Genomic DNA, 19680 nt, shown 5'->3' with positions numbered 1-19680 from the left:
AGCCGGTTTTCGTAGCGCCACCTTCGGGGAAAACCTCTTATTAGATACTACATTCATTTCTGTGAATGACAATTACGTCAGATCACGTGGTCACTGTTTATGTACTGGTCGATATCTGCTATTTAAAGTAACTGGGTCGTAATCTCCACTCTCCAAAATGGCGGTCACGGATTTCATTCAGTACTTACGAAGTTTTCATGATTAGAATCACAACTATGAAAGATTCAATAACCTAGGTAAAGGCCCTGATATTGATATAGGCTGCAATTAGTTTTTATAAATTATCAAATTTAGATGACTTAGTGATGTAGACACAGATGAAAAACTTGTAAATTTGGAGTATGAGAAATGGCAGCTCTACGGTTGGTCACACAGCCTCACTGACATGACGGTGAACGAATTCTCTCCAGATTTTAAAGCACATAACAAATTCTTCTGTGATAAATAATTACACAGCTATAACAATCGGACTTTACTCTTAAATTGTTCCACATGTAATGTGTCCCAAAAATGTAAAATGGTTAAAATTGCAGTTAAACGTAACATACACTACATTGCTTAATAGTTCACAGGCAAGCTATGCGTATGCGGTCGACTAGGTAACTTGTGTTCTATGTATAGCGAGCTGCACTTTGTCACTATGCTCTATGAGGTAAAGGGTTAAGCTTAGAAGGAATGTTTTTATTTTTATTTTTTAGATTATGCTGTGCTCAACTTATCTCTGAGGTGGTTCCCCTATCAATAATGTAGTTTCTAATGCAGCCATATGGAACATATGTTAAGAACATCTTTTCCATAATGACTGCACTAGTTTTGATTAAACTTGGCACAAATGTTTCTTATCAAAATTGTGTCAGGGTTTGTGACTGTAACAGTGCTGTGGCTTTATTTAGGCTATACATGGGACCAGGGTAAGGCAATTTTGAATTTTGATACCCACCTTAAGATTGGATAAGTCTTTTCTTGATCCACAAATAGAATTTACTTAAGGTGAAAGTTACCCATGATAGAATATTTTTTTTTAAACAGGGTCAGATATCATTAAAATATCTGTATTTACTGGAATAACTGACAAGTGATGGAAATGATTTGATCATTTGCCAACTTGACATTTTTGACATTTGGGACAATATGTCCATAATTATCCCATGCATATGTTTCATCATCATGTGTCCTTATTTCATGATGTGTGTGTATATATACATACATACACACACATATATATATATATATATATATATATATATATATATATATATATATATATATATATATATATATATATATATATATAGTATGTATGCTATATCATTGATATACCACAAGATGTATATATTTTTCATTAAAAGGAAACAAGGCTTGCCGAGTGTCCTTTTAATGAAAAATGTATACAATGAGTGGTATATCACTGATACAGAGCATACATACTGTACATATATTTTATTTATATCACATACAAATACATATATTTGCCCTTTGAACAGTTGTTGTTGTTGTAGGGTTTAACGCCATTTTTCAGCACACAATAGGCTATACATGGCGGCCAGTATTAATGGTGGAGGAAGAACCTGGGAAAACCTTGGAAGAATCACCAACCCACAAGAAGCTACTGGTAAGCTTTCTCACATGCCCACATTAGCCGAATCCAAGACTCGAACCCATGCAGACAGAGGTGAGATGGCAGTCATCCGTAACAGAGAGCGCTTTAGACCATTCGGCCACTCGGGGCCCCTCCCCCTTTGAATAGAGTTTAGATTTACTACAGGCAGCTGTATATTGGCCTAGTGAATGAACTCCTGACATCCCCTAGTGTGTCCGCTTCAAAATGTAGTTCTATGCCTTTTGTGACTATTTACAATCACCTTTGCATATTGATAAGTTGATTGTTTTCTTTTTTTAGTTTCTATTTTTCTTCAGATTCATTAAATCAATATAATGGACGCTTATGATTTAAACATGAAAGATGGTTTTAATAATAAAAATTGAGCACTATGAACACTTGGGTAGCTATGCCATTCACATGAACGCTAAGCCATGCATCTACCGGCTCATGGAAATTAATGTGGAATAGAAACTAAGCGAAATAACGAACCAACAAGAGGTAATTAAAATATTTTAATATATTTACAGTTGATCTAAGTCATTATTCCGCTAGCAACAGTACAACCAAGCATAAACTGTCTCTCTCTCTATCACTGTCTCTCTCTCTGGTCGGTTTGACTTTAAAACTTGTTCTCTCTCTCAGGTTGGTTTGACTTTAAAACTCTCTCTCTCCCTATCTTCCTTTGGTCAGTTTGACTTAACTTTTACCATCATTCAAAAGTCCAGGGCCCCGAGTGGCCGAGTGGTCTAAAGTGCTCACCATTTTGGATCACTGCCATCTCACTCTGTCTGCATGGGTTCAAGTCTCGGGTTCTACCTATATTGGCATGTGAGAAAGCTTGCTAGTAGCTTCTCGTGGGTCGAGGTTCTTTCTGGGGTTTTTCTGGGTTCTTCCTCCACCATTAATACTGGCCACCATGTAGATCCTATCTTGTGTTGAAAATTGGCATTAAACCCCACAACAAACAAAAAATCATTCAGAAGTCCAGAGATATCGTGGGATGACACAAACAAAAATCCTCTATGTTCGTCATTTCATAGATTTTAGCCCATTTCTTGCTACTATGGTCCAGAGAGAGAAAGAGGCCTTTGGCCATTTTATTATTTAATTAATAATAATCAATATTTAGAACATTATAGTATGTTTAAGAAACAACAAAAAAAAGAAAACATTAAATACATCACAGTATATGTACCACGTAACCGAGGAGTTTACTGTATAATGTCGACATGGTTTGAAATTTTGTGTCATTTATAAACACTAGATAAATCCCAAGGAAAGTGCATATGTATCATTAGGACAAACCATTTTCTTGTAGGTTACTAGGTGTAATTTCTATTTTGAGGTTTTAATGAAGCCCAAATTCCTTTTCTCTCTCACTCCACATTTCTGTGTAGTCCGTTATGCATGAGGGGGAAGGGGGAACAGAAATCAGAAAGGATTATGATGAAAATGTGTATCATTAAATTCATTTAGAAAACGAGGATTATTAATACTTTTTATCGTTATTTTCATGCATCACTAATGATTAAAGTGTGGAAATTCATCACTGCTCTTGAATCAACTGCAGACAGTCACTAGAATGTTTATATGTGTGTATTATTGCGCCACGTGTAGTAATAGTATTGGTATATCAAATTGCTTTATACAAACATTTTAAATGCCATGTTATTCTTAATGTATGTGGTGTGTGTATATGTATATGTATATATATATATATATATTCTAAATTTCACTTCTTGTTTGGTAATTATGGACTTTAAAATTATTAGAATTGTAACTCCAGTGTGGATTTCCATAAAACTGGCTCAAGTAGATTAACTAGGGTTGGACATTAGGTTTAACAAACATTGTGTAAGACTTGAAGGCACTTTACCCCCAATTTACTTCGTAGTAGATTATAGATAGCTATATATGCTATTCATGTTAGTGTTCCAGTGAAATACATGCCTACGCCTGGATATCAGATTTAGTGACATGTTTTTGGTATATAAATTAATATGATTTTTCATTTGATACGGGGAAGGGTCTTTGTATTCCGTAAAACGGGTTTCGAACATGTTAACCACTGGCTGCATGTGACTGATGGGGTTATTACCAGCAGCCCACAATGACAACCGAAATTCATAAAATAATTAATAATGCAGATTTTTTAATCACAGCCAGCCAGTTTTGATAAAATTTAACTGTTACATCATTTCCTTTTTGTTTCCAAAATTTCCACTGGCTACCTTTTATCAGAGCCACTGAAAATGTTTAAGTGATGTGGCCATTGGGCCAGTGTACTAGTCCTTATGTGGCCCTCATGGTGATCTGAGTTGTTTGAGACCCCTGCTGTAAAACATGCTCGTGTCTTTACTAATGTGAATATCAATGACAACATTAAGTTTTATGGAATTTGCAGTGGAAAGTGGAAAAGTAAAATGATGGACACATTGTATGAAGGGTATTGCTGCCAAGAAATAGGTTTCATCATGCCAAGGTGTAGAAATGTTATATTGCAACACCTTGACATGTAAAAATGAATATTAGAAATAAATGTTTCCTTGCTTCTTTCTTTACAGTTTTTCTTCTGAGTGCTAATTAACATTGACAACCACTCTAAATGCTTCGCTAATCCATTGACAACCACTCTAAATGCTTCACTAATCCGTTGACAACCACTCTAAATGCTTCACTAATCGCTGACTATGATGCTGTTTGTAATGCCATAAAAGTGGGGCAGTTCCAGCAAATTAGTTGCCCCATTTCACCCACATGACCTGTATAGCAAGCAAAGTAGACTTTTAAGCCTGTCTCAAGTCACCTGTGTTCCCTTCAAAAACTTAAATATTCCAAATACAAACTCAACTGTTTTTTTTTTGTGTGCTCCATAAAACAGTTTCATTATAGTAAATTTCATGAATTTTTTATCAGCTCTCATTCCAGTTAAAGGATGACTGCATAATTTCATTTGCATTTCAATCTGTGAGATTCCAGCCAAAATTTCACACATGCAAAAATGAGTCAAATTCCATGTATTTAAAGTCCAATCATGAGCAGATCTTTACTCACGGGGATGTAATAGAAATATTGCTACTAAAGATAAAGAAGTTTTATTTCATATTTCATCCTGTAATAAAAGGAAGAGAGCACATGTGCATTAAAAACTGTTGTTACCATCCTTGGCAAAAACATAACAAGAATTTGATGAAGGAAACTTAGAATATGACGAACCTTTATTTTCTCACAATACATTTTCTTTAGGCCATTGAACTCTACTCAGTTACTTATAACTTAAAATACCTTTTCTTTAGGCCATTGGACTCTACTCAGCCACAGTTAACTTGCAACACTTTCTCTTTAGGCCATTGGACTCTACTCACCCACTGTTAACGTACAATACCTTTTCTTTAGGCCATTGAACTTTACTGAGTCACTGTTAACTTGCAGTGCCTTTACTTTAGGCCCTTGGACTCTACTCAGCCACTATTATCTTCCAATACCTTTTCTTTACGTCATTTGACTCTACTCACCTGCTGTTAACTCGCAATACCTTTTCTTTAGGCCATTGGACTCTACTCAGCCACTGTTAACTTGCATTACCTTCTCTTTAGGTCCTTGGACTCTACTCAGCCAGTGTTAACTTGCAATACCTTCTCTTTAGGCCCTTGGACTCTACTCAGCCAGTGTTAACTTGCAATACCTTCTCTTTAGGCCCTTGGATTCTACTCAGCCAGTGTTAACTTGCAATACCTTCTCTTTAGGCCCTTGGTCTCTACTCAGCCACTGTTAACTTGCAATACCATTTCTTTAGGCCACTGGACTCTACTCAGTCACTGTTAACTTGCAATACCTTCTCTTTAGGCCATTGGACTCTACTCGCCCACTGTCAACTTGCAGTACCTTTACTTTAGGCCCTTGGACTCTACTCAGCCACTATTATCTTGCAATACCTTTTCTTTATGTCATACGACTCTACTCAACCGCTGTTACCTCGCAAACCCTTTTTTTTAGGCCATTGGACTCTACTCAGCCTCTATTATCTTGCAATACCTTTTCTTTACGCCATTGGACTCTACTCAGCCACTGTTAACTCACAATACCTTCTCTTTAGGCCCTTGGACTCTACTCAGCCACTGTTAACTTACAATACCTTCTTGTTTAGGCCACTGGACTCTACTAAGCCACTGTAAACTGACAATACCTATTCTTTAGGCCATTAGACTCGACTCAGCCACTGTTAACTTCAAATACCTTTTCTTTAGGCCATTGGACTCTACTCAGCCACTGTTAACTCACAATACCTTCTCTTTAGGCCCTTGCACTCTACTCAGGCACTGTTAACTTACAATACCTTCTCATTTAGGCCATTGGACTCTACTCTCCCACTGTTAACTTTCAATACCTTTTCTTTAGGCCATTGGACTCTATTCAGCCACTGATAACTTGCAATACCGTCTCTTTACGCCATTGGACTCTACACAGCCACTTATAACTCACAATACATTCTCTTTAGGCCCTTGCACTCTACTGACCTACTGTTATCTTGTAATACCTTCTCTTAAGTTATTCGACTCTACTCAGCCACTGTTAACTTGCAATGCCATCTCTTATGGCCCTTGACGTCTACTGAGTCAATGTTAACTTGCAATACCTTCTCTTTTGGCCATCGGACTCTACTCAGTCACTGTTCACTTACAATGCCTTCTCTTAAGGCCCTTAGACTACTCAGCCACTGTTAACTTACAATACCTTCTCGTTTAGGCCATTGGACTTTGCTCAGCCACTGTTAACTCACAATACCTTGTCTTTAGGCCCTCGGACGCTACTCAGCCACTGTTAACTTACAATGCCTTCTTCTTTAGGCCATTTGACTCTACTTGGCCACTGTTAACTGACAATACCTATTCTTTAGACCATTGGACTCGACTCAGCCATTGTTAACTTGCAATACCTTCCCTGTAGGCCCTTGGACTCTACTCAGCCAGTGTTAACTTGCAATACCTATTCTTTAGGCCATTGAACTCTACTCACACACTGTTAACTTGCAATATCTTCTCTTTAGGCCAGTGGACTCTACTCAGCCACTTTTAACTCGCAGTACCTTTCCTTTAGGTCATTAGACTTTACTCAGCCACTGTTAACTTGCGATACCGTCTCTTTAGACCCTTGGACTCTACTCAGTCAGTCTTAACTTGCGATACCCTCTCTTTACACCAATGGACTATGCTCAGTTACTGTTAACTTGCAATACCTTCTCTTTAGGCCATTGGACTCTACTCAGCCACTGTTATCTTGCGATACCTGCTCTTTAGGCCATTCGACTCTACTCAGTCACTGTTAACTTGCAATACCTTCTCTTTAGGCCCTTGGACTCTACACAGCCACTGTTAACTTAACAATACCTTCTCATTTAGGCCATTCGACTCTACTTAGCCACTGTTGACTCACAATAACTTTTCTTTACACCGTTGGACTCGACTCAGCCACACTAAACTTCCAGTACCTTCTCTTTAGGCCATTGGACTCTACTCAGCCACTATTAACTTCCAATACATTCTCTTTAGGCCATTGGACTCTACTCAGCCACTGTTAACTTGCAATACCTTTACTTTAGGCCATTGGACTCTACTCCGCCACTGTTAACTTGCAATACCTTCTCTTTAGGCCTTTGGACTCTACTCTGCCAGTGTTAACTTGCAATACATTCTCTTTACGAGATTGGACTCTACTCAGCCACTGTTAACTCACAATACCTTCTCTTTAGTCCCTTGGACTCTACTCAGCCACTGTTCACTGACAATACCTTCTCGTTTACGCCATTGGACTCAACTCTTCGACTGTTAACTTACAATACTTTTTCTTTAGGTCATTGGATTCTACTCAGCCACTGTTAACTTGCAATACCTTTTCTTTAGGCCATTGGACTCTACTTAACCAATGTTAACTCATAATACCTTTTCCTTAGTCCATTGGACTCAACTCAGCCACTTTAAACTTGCAATACCTTCTCTTTAGGTCACTAGACTCCACTCAGTCACTGTTAATTTGCAATGCCTTCTCTTTGGCCATTACACTCTCCTCAGCCACTGTTAACTTACAATACCTGCTCTTTAGACCCTTGGAGTCTACTCAGTCACTGTTAACTCACAATACCTTTTCTTTACGCCCTTGGACTCTACTCAGCCACTGATAACTTGCAATACCTTCTCTTTAGGCCATTGGACTCTACTCAGCCACTTATAACTCATAATATATTCTCTTTAGGCCCTTCCACTCTTCTCACCCACTGTTAACTTGCAATACCTTCTCTTTAGGCCATTGGACTTGACTCAGCCCTTATAACTCACAATACTTTCTCTTTTGTCCCTTGGATGCTACTCAGTCAATGTTAACACAAAAAAACAAATTCATATGGCCATTGCACTCTACTCAGCTACTGTTAACTTACAATACCTTCTCTTTAGGCCCTTGGACTGTACTCAGACACTTAACTTACAATACCTTCTCATTTAGGCCATTGGACTTTACTCAGCCACTGTTAACTCACAATACCTTGTCTTTAGGCCCTTGGACTCTACTCAGCCACTGTTAACTTACAATACCTTCTTCTTTAGGCCATTTGACTCTACTTAGCCACCGTTAACTGACAATACCTATTCTTTAGACCATTGGACTCGACTCAGCCACTGTTAACTTGCAATACCTTCCCTGTAGGCCCTTGGACTCTACTCAGCCAGTGTTAACTTGCAATACCTATTCTTTAGGCCGTTAGACTCTACTTAGTCACTGTTAACTTGCAGTACCTTCTCTTTAGGCCCTTGGACTCTACTCAGCCAGTGTTAACTTGCAATACCTTCTCTTTAGGCCCTTGGACTCTATTCAGCCAGAGTTAACTTGCAGTACCTTCTCTTTAGGCCCTTGGACTCTACTCAGCCAGTGTTAACTTGCAATACCATTTCTTTTGGCCATTGGCCTCTACTCAGTCACTGTTAACTTTCAATCCATTCTCTTTAGGCCATTGGACTCTACTCACACACTCTTAACTTGCAGTACCTTTACTTTAGGTCCCTGAATTCTACTCAGCCTCTATTATCTTGCAATACCTTTTCTTTAAGCCATTGGACTCTACTTAGCCACTGTTAACCTGCAATACCTTCTCTTTAGGCCATTGGACTCTACTCAGCCACTGTCAACTTGCAATACTTTCTCATTAGGCCATTGGACTCTCCTCAGTCACTGTTAACTTGCAATACTTTCTCTTTACGCCCTTGGACTCTACTGAGTTACTGTTAACTTGCAATGCCTTCTCTTTAGACCATTGGACTCTACTCAGCCACTGTTAACTTGCATCCTTTCTCTTTTGGCCATTGGACTCTACTCAGCCACTGTTAACTTGCATACCTTTTCTTTAGGCCCTTAGACTCTACTCAACCACTGTTAACTTGCAGTACCTTCTCTTTTGGCCATTGAACTCTACTCAGTCACTGTTAACTTGCAATACCTTTTCTTTACGCCCTTGGACTCTACTGAGTTACTGTTTACTTTAGACCCTTGGACTCTACTCAGCTACTATTATCTTCCAATATCTTTTCTTTACGTCATTGGACTCTACTCACCTGCTGTTAACTCGCAATACCTTTTCTTTAGGCCATTGGACTCTACTCAGCCACTGTTAACTTGCATAACCTTCTCTTTAGACCCTTGGACTCTACTCAGCCAGTGTTAACTTGCAATACCTTATCTTTAGGCCCTTGGACTCTTGTAATACCTTCTCTTTAGGCCCTTGGACTCTACTCAGCCAGTGTTAACTTGTAATACCTTTTCTTTAGGACCTTTGACTCTACTCAGCCAGTGTTAACTTGCAATACCTTCTCTTTAGGTCCTTGGACTCTACTCAGCCAGTGTTAACTTGCAATACCTTTTCTTTAAGCCATTGGACTCTACTCAGTCACTGTCAACTTGCAATACCTTTTCTTTAGGCCATTCAACTCTACTCAGTCATTGTTAACTTGCAAAACCTTCTCTTTTGGCCATTAGACTCTACTCAGCCAATGTTAACTTACAATACCTTCTCTTCAGATTCTTGGTCTCTACTCAGCCACTGTTGACTTGCAATACCTTCTCTTTAGGCCCTTGGACTCTACTCAGCCAGTGTTAACTTCCAATACCTTCCTGCCTCAGATGCGGGAGGTCATGGGTTCGATCCCCGGCCGAGTCATACCAGAGACTTAAAAAATGGTACTAACATCTGCCTCGCTTGGCGTTCAGCATTAAGAGGTTAGTGTTAGGACTGGTCGGCCTGGTGTCAGGATAATGTGACTGGGTGGGACATCATGCTACATGTCTGCGGCATGATGCCCCAGTGCTAGACATCACTATAAACTGCCACATTGCAGACATTGTAGAGATATGACTGAAAAATTGTTAAACCTATGTTAAAAATCAAAATCACATCACATCACATCACATCCAATACCTTCTCTTTAGGCCCTTGGACTCTACTCAGCCAGTGTTAAATTGCAATACCATTTCTTTAGACCTTTGGACTCTACTCAGTCACTGTTAACTTGCACTACATTCTCTTTAGGCCATTGGACTCTACTAGCCCACTGTTAACTTGCAATACCTTTACTGTAGGCCCTTGGACTCTACTCAGCCACTATTATCTTGCAATACCTTTTCTTTATGCCATTAGACTCTACTCAGCCACTATTAACTTGCATTACCTTCTCTTTAGGCCCTTGGACTCTACTCAGCCACTGTTTACTTGCAATACCTTCTCCTTAGGCCCTTGGACTCCACTCAGCCAGTGTTAACTTGCAGTACCATTTCTTTAGGCCATTGGCCTCATCTCAGTCACTGTAAACTTTCAATACATTCTCTTTAGGCCATTGGACTCTACTCGCACACTGTTTACTTGCAATACCTTTACATTAGACCCTTGGATTCTACTCAGCCTCTGTTTTCTTCCAATACTTTTTCTTTACGCCATTGGACTCTACTCAGCCACTGTTAACCTGCTATACCTTCTCTTTAGGCCATTGGACTCTACTCAGCCACTGTTAACATGCAATACCTTCTCATTAGGCCATTGGACTCTCCTCAGTCACTGTTAACTTGCAATATCTTCTCTTTAGGCCCTTGGACTCTACTGACTTACTGTTAACTTGCAATACCTTCTCCTTAGGCCCTTGGACTCTACTCAGCCAGTGTTAACTTGCAGTACCATATCTTTAGGCCATTGGCCTCATCTCAGTCACTGTAAACTTTCAATACATTCTCTTTAGGCCATTGGACTCTACTCGCACACTGTTTACTTGCAATACCTTTACATTAGACCCTTGGATTCTACTCAGCCTCTGTTTTCTTCCAATACCTTTTCTTTACGCCATTGGACTCTACTCAGCCACTATTAACTTGCATACTTTCTCTTTTGGCCATTGGACTCGACTCAGCCACTTTTAACTTGCAGTATGTTCTCCTTAGGCCCATGGACTCTACTCAGTCACTGTTAACTTGCAATACCTTTTCTTTAGGCCATTGGACTCTACTCAGTCACTGTTAACTTGCAATATCTTCTCCTTACGCCCTTGGACTCTCCTGAGTTACTATTTACTTGCAGTACCTTCTCTTTAGGCCCTTGGACTCTACACAGCCAGTGTTAACTTGCAATACCTTCTTTTTAGGCCCTTGAACTCGACTCAGCCATTGTTAACTTGCAATACCTTTACTTTAGTCCCTTGGATTCTACTCAGCCACTGTTATCTTGAAATACCTTTTCTTTAGGCCATTGGACTCTACTCAGCAACTGTTAACTTGCAATACTTTATCTTTAGGCCATTGAACTCTACTCAGCAACCGTTAACTTTCAATACATTCTCTTTACGCCATTGGACTCTACTCACCCACTGTTAACTTGCAATACCTTTACTTTAGGCCCTTGGATTCTAATCAGCCTCTATTATCTTGCAATACCTTTTCTTTACGCCATTGGACTCTACTCAGCCACTGTTAACCTGCAATACCTTCTCTTTAGGCCATTGGACTCTACTCAGCAACTGTTAACTTGCCGTACCTTCTCATTAGGCCTTTGGACTCTCCTCAGTCACTGTTAACTTGCAAAACCTTCTCTTTAGGCCATTGGACTCTACTGAGTTACTGTTAACTTGCAATACCTTTTCTTTAGGCCATTGGACTCTACTCAGCCACTGTTAACTTGCATACATTCTCTTTAGGCCCTTGGACTCTAGTCAGCCACTATTATCTTGCAGTACCTTTTCTTTATGCCATTGGACTCTACTCGCCCACTGTTATTGTGCAGTACCTTTACTGTAGGCCCTTGGACTCTACTCAGCCACTATTATCTTGCAATACCTTTTCTTTACGTCATTGGACTCTACTCACCCGCTGTTAACTCGCAATACCTTTTCTTTAAGCCATTAGACTCTACTCAGCCACTATTAACTTGCATTACCTTCTCTTTAGGCCCTTGGACTCTACTCAGCCACTGTTTACTTGCAATACCTTCTCCTTAGGCCCTTGGACTCTACTCAGCCAGTGTTAACTTGCAGTACCATTTCTTTAGGCCATTGGCCTCATCTCAGTCACTGTAAACTTTCAACACATTCTCTTTAGGCCATTGGACTCTACTCACACACTGTTTACTTGCAATACCTTTACTTTAGACCCTTGGATTCTACTCAGCCTCTATTTTCTTCCAATACCTTTTCTTTACGCCATTGGACTCTACTCATCCACTGTTAACCTGCTATACCTTCTCTTTTGGCCATTGGACTCTCCTCAGTCACTGTTAACTTGCAATATCTTCTCTTTAGGCCCTTGGACTCTACTGACTTACTGTTAACTTGCAATGCGTTCTCTTTAGGCCATTGGACTCTACTCAGCCACTGTTAACTTGCAATACCTTTTCTTAAGGCCATTGGACTCTACTCAGTCACTGTTAACTTGCAATACCTTCTCCTTACGCCCTTGGACTCTACTGAGTTACTATTTACTTGCAGTACCTTCTCTTTAGGCCCTTGGACTCTACACAGCCAGTGTTAACTTGCAATACCTTCTCTTTAGGCCCTTGAACTCGACTCAGCCAGTGTTAACTTGCAATACCTTTACTTTAGTCCCATGGATTCTACTCAGCCACTGTTATCTTGAAATACCTTTTCTTTACGCCATTGGACTCTACTCAGCCACTGTTAACTCGCAATGCCTTTTCTTTAGGCCATTGAACTCTCCTCAGCAACCGTTAACTTGCAATACCTTCTCTTTAGGCCATTGGACTCTACTGAGTTACTGTTAACTTGCAATACCTTCTCTTTAGGCCATTGGACTCTACTCAGCCACTGTTAACTTGCAATACCTTTTCTTTAGGCCATTCAACTCTACTCAGTCACTGTTAACTTGCAAAACCTTCTCTTTTGGTCATTAGACTCTACTCAGCCACTGTTAACTTACAATATCTTCTCTTCAGACCCTTGGTCTCTACTTAGCCACTGTTAACTTGCAATACCTTCTCTTTAGGCCCCCGGACTCTACTCAGCCAGTTTTAACTTGCAGTATCATTTCTTTAGGCCATTGCCCTCTACTCAGTCACTGTTAACTTTCAATACATTCTCTTTACACCATTGGACTATATTCACCCACTGTTAACTTGCAATACCTTTACTTCAGGCCCTTGGATTCTACTCAGCCTCTATTATCTTGCAATACCTTTTCTTTACGCCATTGGACTCTACTCATCCACTGTTAACCTGCAATACCTTCTCTTTAGGCCATTGGACTCTACTCAGCCACTGTTAACTTGCAGTACCTTCTCATTAGGCCTTTGGACTCTCCTCAGTCACTGTTGACTTGCAAAACCTTCTCTTTAGGCCGTTGGACTCTACTGAGTTGCTGTTAACTTGCAATACCTTTTCTTTAGGCCATTGGACTCTACTCAGCCACTGTTAACTTGGAATACCTTTTCTTTAGGCCATTGGACTCTACTCAGCAACTGGTAACTTGCATACATTCTCTTTAGGCCCTTGGACTCTAGTCAGTCACTGTTAACTCACAATACCTTCTCTTTAGGCCCTTGGACTCTACTCGGCCAATGTTAACTTGCAATACCTTTTCTTTCAGCCATTGGACTCTTCTCAGCCACTGTTAACTTGCATACATTTTCTTTAGGCCCTTAGACTCTTCTCAGCCACTGTTAACTTGCAATTCCTTCTCTTTAGGCCCTTGGACTCTACTGAATCACTGTTAACTTGCAATACCTTTTCTTTAGGACCTTTGACTCTACTCAGCCCATGTTAACTTGCAATAACTTTTCTTTAGGCCATTGGACTCTCCTCAGTCACTGTCTACTTGCAATACCTTTTCTTTAGGCCATTCAACTCGACTCAGTCATTGTTAACTTGCAAAACCTTCTCTTTTGGCCATTAGACTCTACTCAGCCACTGTTAACTTACAATACCTTCTCTTCAGATTCTTGGTCTCTACTCAGCCACTGTTGTCTTGCAATACCTTCTCTTTAGGCCCTTGGACTCTACTGAGTTATTGTTAACTTGCAATGCCTTCTCTTTTTTCCATTGGACTCTACTCAGCCACTGTTAACTTGCAATACCTTTTCTTTAGGCCATTGGACTCTACTCAGCCACTGTTAACTTGCATACATTCTCTTTAGGCCATTGGACTCTACTCAGCCACTGTTAACTTGCAATACCTTTACTTTAGGCTCTTGGACTCTACTCAGCCACTGTTATCTTGCAATACCTTTTCTTTACGCCACTGGACTCTTCTCAGCCACTGTTTTTTGCAATATCTTCTCTTTAGGCCCTTGGACTCTACTCAGCCACTGTTAACTTGCAGTACCATTTCTTTAGGCCATAGGACTTTACTCAGTCTCTGTTAACTTGCATTTACTTCTCTTTAAGCCCTTGTACTCTACTGAGTCACTTTTAACTCACAATACCTTTTCTTTAGGGCCTTGGACTCTACTTAGCCACTGTTAATTTACAATACCTTCTCGTTTAGTCCATTGGACTCTACTCAACCACTGTTAACTCACAATACCTTCTCTTTATGCCCTTGGACTCTTGTCTTCCACTGTTAACTTACAATGCCTTTTCTTTAGGCCATTAGATTCTACCCAGCCACTGATAACTCACAATACCTTTTCTTTAGGCCATTGGATTCTACTCAGCCACTGTTAAGTCACAATACTTTTTCTTTAGGCCCTTGGACTCTACTCAGCCACTTATAACTCACAATACATTCTCTTTAGGCCCTTGCACTCTACTCACCCACTGTTATCTTGCAATACCTTCTCTTTAGGCCATTGGACTCTACCCAGCCACTGTTAACTTGCAATACCTTTTCTTTAGGCCATTCGTGTCTACTCAGTCACTGTTAACTTGCAATACCTTCTCTTTAGGCCATTAGACTCTACTTAGCCACTGTTAATTTACAATACCTTCACTTTAGACTCTTGGACACTTCTTAGCCACTGTTAACTTGCAATACATTCTTGTTTGGCCATTTGGCTCTGCTCGGTTACTGTTAACTTGCAATACCTTCTGTTTAGGCCATTGGACTCTACTGATTACTTGTTAGCTTGCAATACCTTCTCTTTAGGCCATTGGACTCTACTCAGCCATTGTTAACTTGCATACCTTCTCTTTAGGCCCTTGGACTCTACTCAGCCACTGCTAATTTGCAATACCTTCTCTTTAGGCTATTGGACTCTTACTCAGTCACTGTTAACTTACAATACCTTCTCTTTAGGCCCTTGGACTCTACTCAGGCACTGTTAACTAGAATTTCCTTCTCTTTTATGCCACTGGACTCTACTCAGCCACTGTTAATTCGCAATGCCTTCTCTTTAGGCCATTGTACTCCACTCAGTCACTTCTAACTTGCAATAGCTTCTCTTTTAGGCCATTAGACTCCACAGAGCCACTGTGAACTTGCAATACCTTCTTTTTTAGGCCACTGGACTCTACTCAGTCACTTCTGACTTGCAATACCTTGTCTTTAAGCCACTGGACTCTACTCAGGCACTGTTAGCTCACAGTGCCTTTTTTTTAGGCCTTTGGACTCTACTCAGGCACTGTTAACTCACAATACCTTCTCTTTTAGGCCATTGGACTCTACTCAGTCCCTTCTAACTCACAATACCTTCTCTTTTAGGCATTGGATTCTACTTGGCCACTTGTAACTTGCAATGCCATCTCTTTCTACTCCATTAGACTCTACTCAGGCACTGTTAACTCACAGTGCCTTGTTTTAGACCCTTGGACTCTACTCAGGCACTGTTAACTTGCAACACCTTTTCTTTAGGCCATTCAACTCTACTCAGTCACTGTTAACTTGCAAAACCTTCTCTTTTGGCCATTAGACTCTACTCAGCCACTGTTAACTTACAATATCTTCTCTTCAGACCCTTGGTCTCTACTCAGCCACTGTTAACTTGCAATACATTCTCTTTAGGCCCTTGGACTCTACTCAGCCAGTTTTAACTTGCAGTATCATTTCTTTGGGCCATTGCCCTCTACTCAGTCACTGTTAACTTTCAATACATTCTCTTTACGCCATTGGACTCTACTCACCCACTGTTAACTTACAATACCTTTACTTTAGGCCCTTGGATTCTACTCAGCCTCTATTATCTTGCAATACCTTTTCTTTACGCCATTGGACTCTACTCAGCCACTGTTAACCTGCAATACCTTCTCTTTAGGCCATTGGACTCTACTCAGCCACTGTTAACCTGCAATGCCTTCTCTTTAGGCCATTGAACTCTTCTTAGTCACTTCTAACTTGCAATACATTCTCTTCATTGTCATTGGACTCTACTCAGCCAGTGTTAATTCGCAGTGCCTTCTCTTTAGGCCATTGGATTCAAATCAGCCACTGTTAACCCACAATGCCTTCTCTTTATACCATTGGACTCTTCTCAGCCACTGTTAACTCGCAATACCTTCTCATTAGGCTATTGGACTCTACTCGGGCAGCGTTAATTCCCAATACCTTCTCATTAGGCCGTTAGACTCTACTCAGCCACTGTTAACTAACAATACCTTCTCTTTAGACCCTTGGACTCTACTTAGCCACTGTTAACTTGCAGCACCTTCTCTTGAGGCCTTTGGACTCTACTCAGTCACTGTTAACTTGCAATACCTTCTCTTTAGGCCCTTGGACTCTACTGAATCACTGCTAACTTGCAATACCTTCTCTTTTGGCCATCGGACTCTACTCAGCCACTGTTAACTTACAATACCTTTTCCTTAGGCCATTGGACTCGACTCAGGCACTGTTAACTTGTGATGCATTCTTTTTAGGCCACTGGACTCTACTCAGTCACTGTTAACTTATAATACCTTCTCTTTAGGCCCTTAGACTCTCCTCAGCCACTGTTAAGTTACAATACCTTCTCGTTTAGGCCATTGGACTGTACTCAACCACTGTTAACTCACAGTACCTTCTCTTTAGGCCCTTGGACTCTGCTCAGGCACTGTTAACTCATAATACCTTCTCTTTTACGCCATTGGACTCTACTCAGCCACTGTTAATTTGCAATGCCTTCTTTTTAGACCATTAGACTCTACTCAGTCTCTTCTAACTTGCAATACCTTCTCTTTTAGGCCATTAGACTCTACTCAGCACTTGTAACTTGCAATACCTTCTCTTTAGGCCCTTGGACTCTACACAGCCACTGTTAACTCGCAGTACCTTCCCTTTTATTCCAATGGACTTCACTCAGTCACTTCTGATTTGCAATACCTTCACTTCAAGCCATTGGACTCTACTCGGGCACTGTTAACTCACAATGTCTTTTTTTAGGCCCTTGGACTCTACTCAGGCACTGTTGACTCACAATACCTTCTGTTTTTGTCCTTTGGACTCTACTCAGTCACTTCTAACTCGCAATACCTTCTCTTTTAGGCATTGGACTCTGCTTGGCCACTTCTAACTTGCAATACCTTCTCTTTAGGCCATTGGACTTTTCTCAGGCACTGTTAACTCGCAATACCTTCTCATTAGGCTATTGGACTCTACTCAGGCACCGTTAACTCCCAATACCTTCTCATTAGGCCGTTAGATTCTACTTAGCCACTGTTAACTTACAATACCTTCTCTTTAGACCCTTGGACTGTACTTAGCCACTGTTAACTTGGAATACCTTCTCTTTAGGCCTTTGGACTCTACTCAGTCACTGTTAACTTGCAATACCTTCTCTTTAGGCCCTTGGACTCTACTGAGTCACTGTTAACTTGCAATACCTTCTCTTTTGGCCATCGGACTCTACTCAACCACTGTTAACTTGCAATGCCTTTTCCTTAGGCCATTGGACTCGACTCAGCCACTGTTAACTTGCAATGCCTTCTCTTTAGGCCATTGGACTCTACTCAGTCACTGTTAACTTATAATGCCTTCTCTTGAGGCCTTTAGACTCTCCTCAGCCACTGTTAAGTTACAATACCTTCTCGTTTAGGCCATTGGACTGTACTCAACCACTGTTAACTCACAGTACCTTCTCTTTAGGCCCCTGGACTCTACTCAGGCACCATTAACTCGCAATACCTTCTCTTTCACGCCATTGGACTCTATTGAGCCACTGTTAATTTGCTGTGCCTTCTTTTTAGGCCATTAGACTCTACTCAGTCACTTCTAACTTGCAATACCTTCTCTGTTAGGCCATTAGACTCTACTCAGCACTTGTAAATTGCAATCCCTTCTCTTTAGGCCCTTGGACTCTACACAGCCACTGTTAACTCGCAGTACCTTCCCTTTTAGGCCATTTGACTCTTCTCAGTCACTTCTAACTTGCAATACCGTCTCTTCAGTGTCATTGGACTCTACTTAGCCACTGTTAATTCGCAATGCCTTCTCTTTAGGCCATTGAATTCAAATCAGCCACTGTTAACTCACAATGCCTTCTCTTTAGGCCATTGAATTCAAATCAGCCACTGTTAACTCACAATGCCTTCTCTTTAAGCCATTGGACTCTACTCAGCCACTGTTAACTTGCAATACCTTCTCATTAGGCTATTGGACTCTACTCGGGCACCGTTAACTCGCAATACCTTATCTTTAGGCCATTTGATTCTATTCAGGTACCGTTAACTTGCAATACAATGTCTTTAGGCCATTGGACTCTATTCAGGCACTGTTAAACTCGCAGTGCCTTCTTTTTAGGCCATTTTAATCTACTCAGCCACTGTTAACTCATTTATTTTTTTGTAGCTGTCAATTTTTATGGTAATGCTCCCAAATTCTGATGATAATGTTGGAGGAAGTTTTGTGATGTCTAAGAAGTTACCCTCTCTGAAGCTCAATAAATTTTTGTTCTTCATGAGAAAAACATTTTTGTTGAGCTTTTTCTATCAGATTGACAGCCCCCTACATTAATCACAGTGTTGAAGTTGTTTTCTTTTTATCCATATCATTTTAACCCACCCTCTTCAGATTAGAATATCTTATGTATGCAGTTATCTTTCACTTAAAAAATGACAGTATCAAAGCTCAGTGTACTTTGTTAACAGCTTCCTATGTTTCTAGAAAGAAAAAAAAGACTTGATCTTTGCATATGAACTTTATTACAGTCCTGATACAAATACTAATGAATTTATTTTATTCTCTTTATCAGTTTATATTTATTCTTTTGTAAAAAAATTTACACGTTTTTTTTTTTTTTCAGGGACAAACAAGATGGTTTCTTGGCTGTGGATGAATTAGATGTTGTTGAGGGCAGCTCAAAAGGGACATATACCATGCTCAACACTAATAAAGTTTTATATATTGGTAATAAAACAGTTTTACTGTCAGTAATCTTAAGATCTTGACCCTTGATTTTCAGGATACCATGTTTTCAAAATCAATCATAATTTTTAATAGCACACAAAATCAATCCATTATAATTTTTAAAGCTTTCAGAAAAGTTGAAGTTGGAAATTAAATTGAAGAATGCTTTACCTGTAGTATAAAATTACGACATGACAAGCGTAACCAGATGGGTTTCACAGAGAACTTAATCTTCCTTGAAATTGTTTTCAGTTACCAATTAGTGATTATCAATAGTCTGTAATGGTTTA

General features: G+C 40.1%; 1 protein-coding gene across 1 annotated transcript in view; it reads left to right on the top strand.

The window, feature by feature from the left end:
- LOC149807358 (pikachurin-like) overlaps positions 1 to 19680 on the top strand; it is a 185328-nt gene that overhangs the window by 148508 nt on the left and 17140 nt on the right. Inside the window, exon 13 of the mRNA XM_089965835.1 lies at positions 19287 to 19390. Within this exon, the coding sequence (XP_089821961.1) occupies positions 19287 to 19390 (104 nt within the window). The remainder of the gene's footprint in view (positions 1 to 19286; positions 19391 to 19680) is intronic.

The sequence above is a fragment of the Sinohyriopsis cumingii genome, chromosome 1 (assembly GCF_028554795.1).
Source record: "Sinohyriopsis cumingii isolate HCF-2022 chromosome 1, ASM2855479v2, whole genome shotgun sequence".
Classification (NCBI taxonomy): Eukaryota; Metazoa; Mollusca; class Bivalvia; order Unionida; family Unionidae; genus Sinohyriopsis; species Sinohyriopsis cumingii.
The sequence above is the reverse complement of the archived record's forward strand: the minus strand, read 5'-3'. Positions and strand labels throughout refer to the sequence as shown.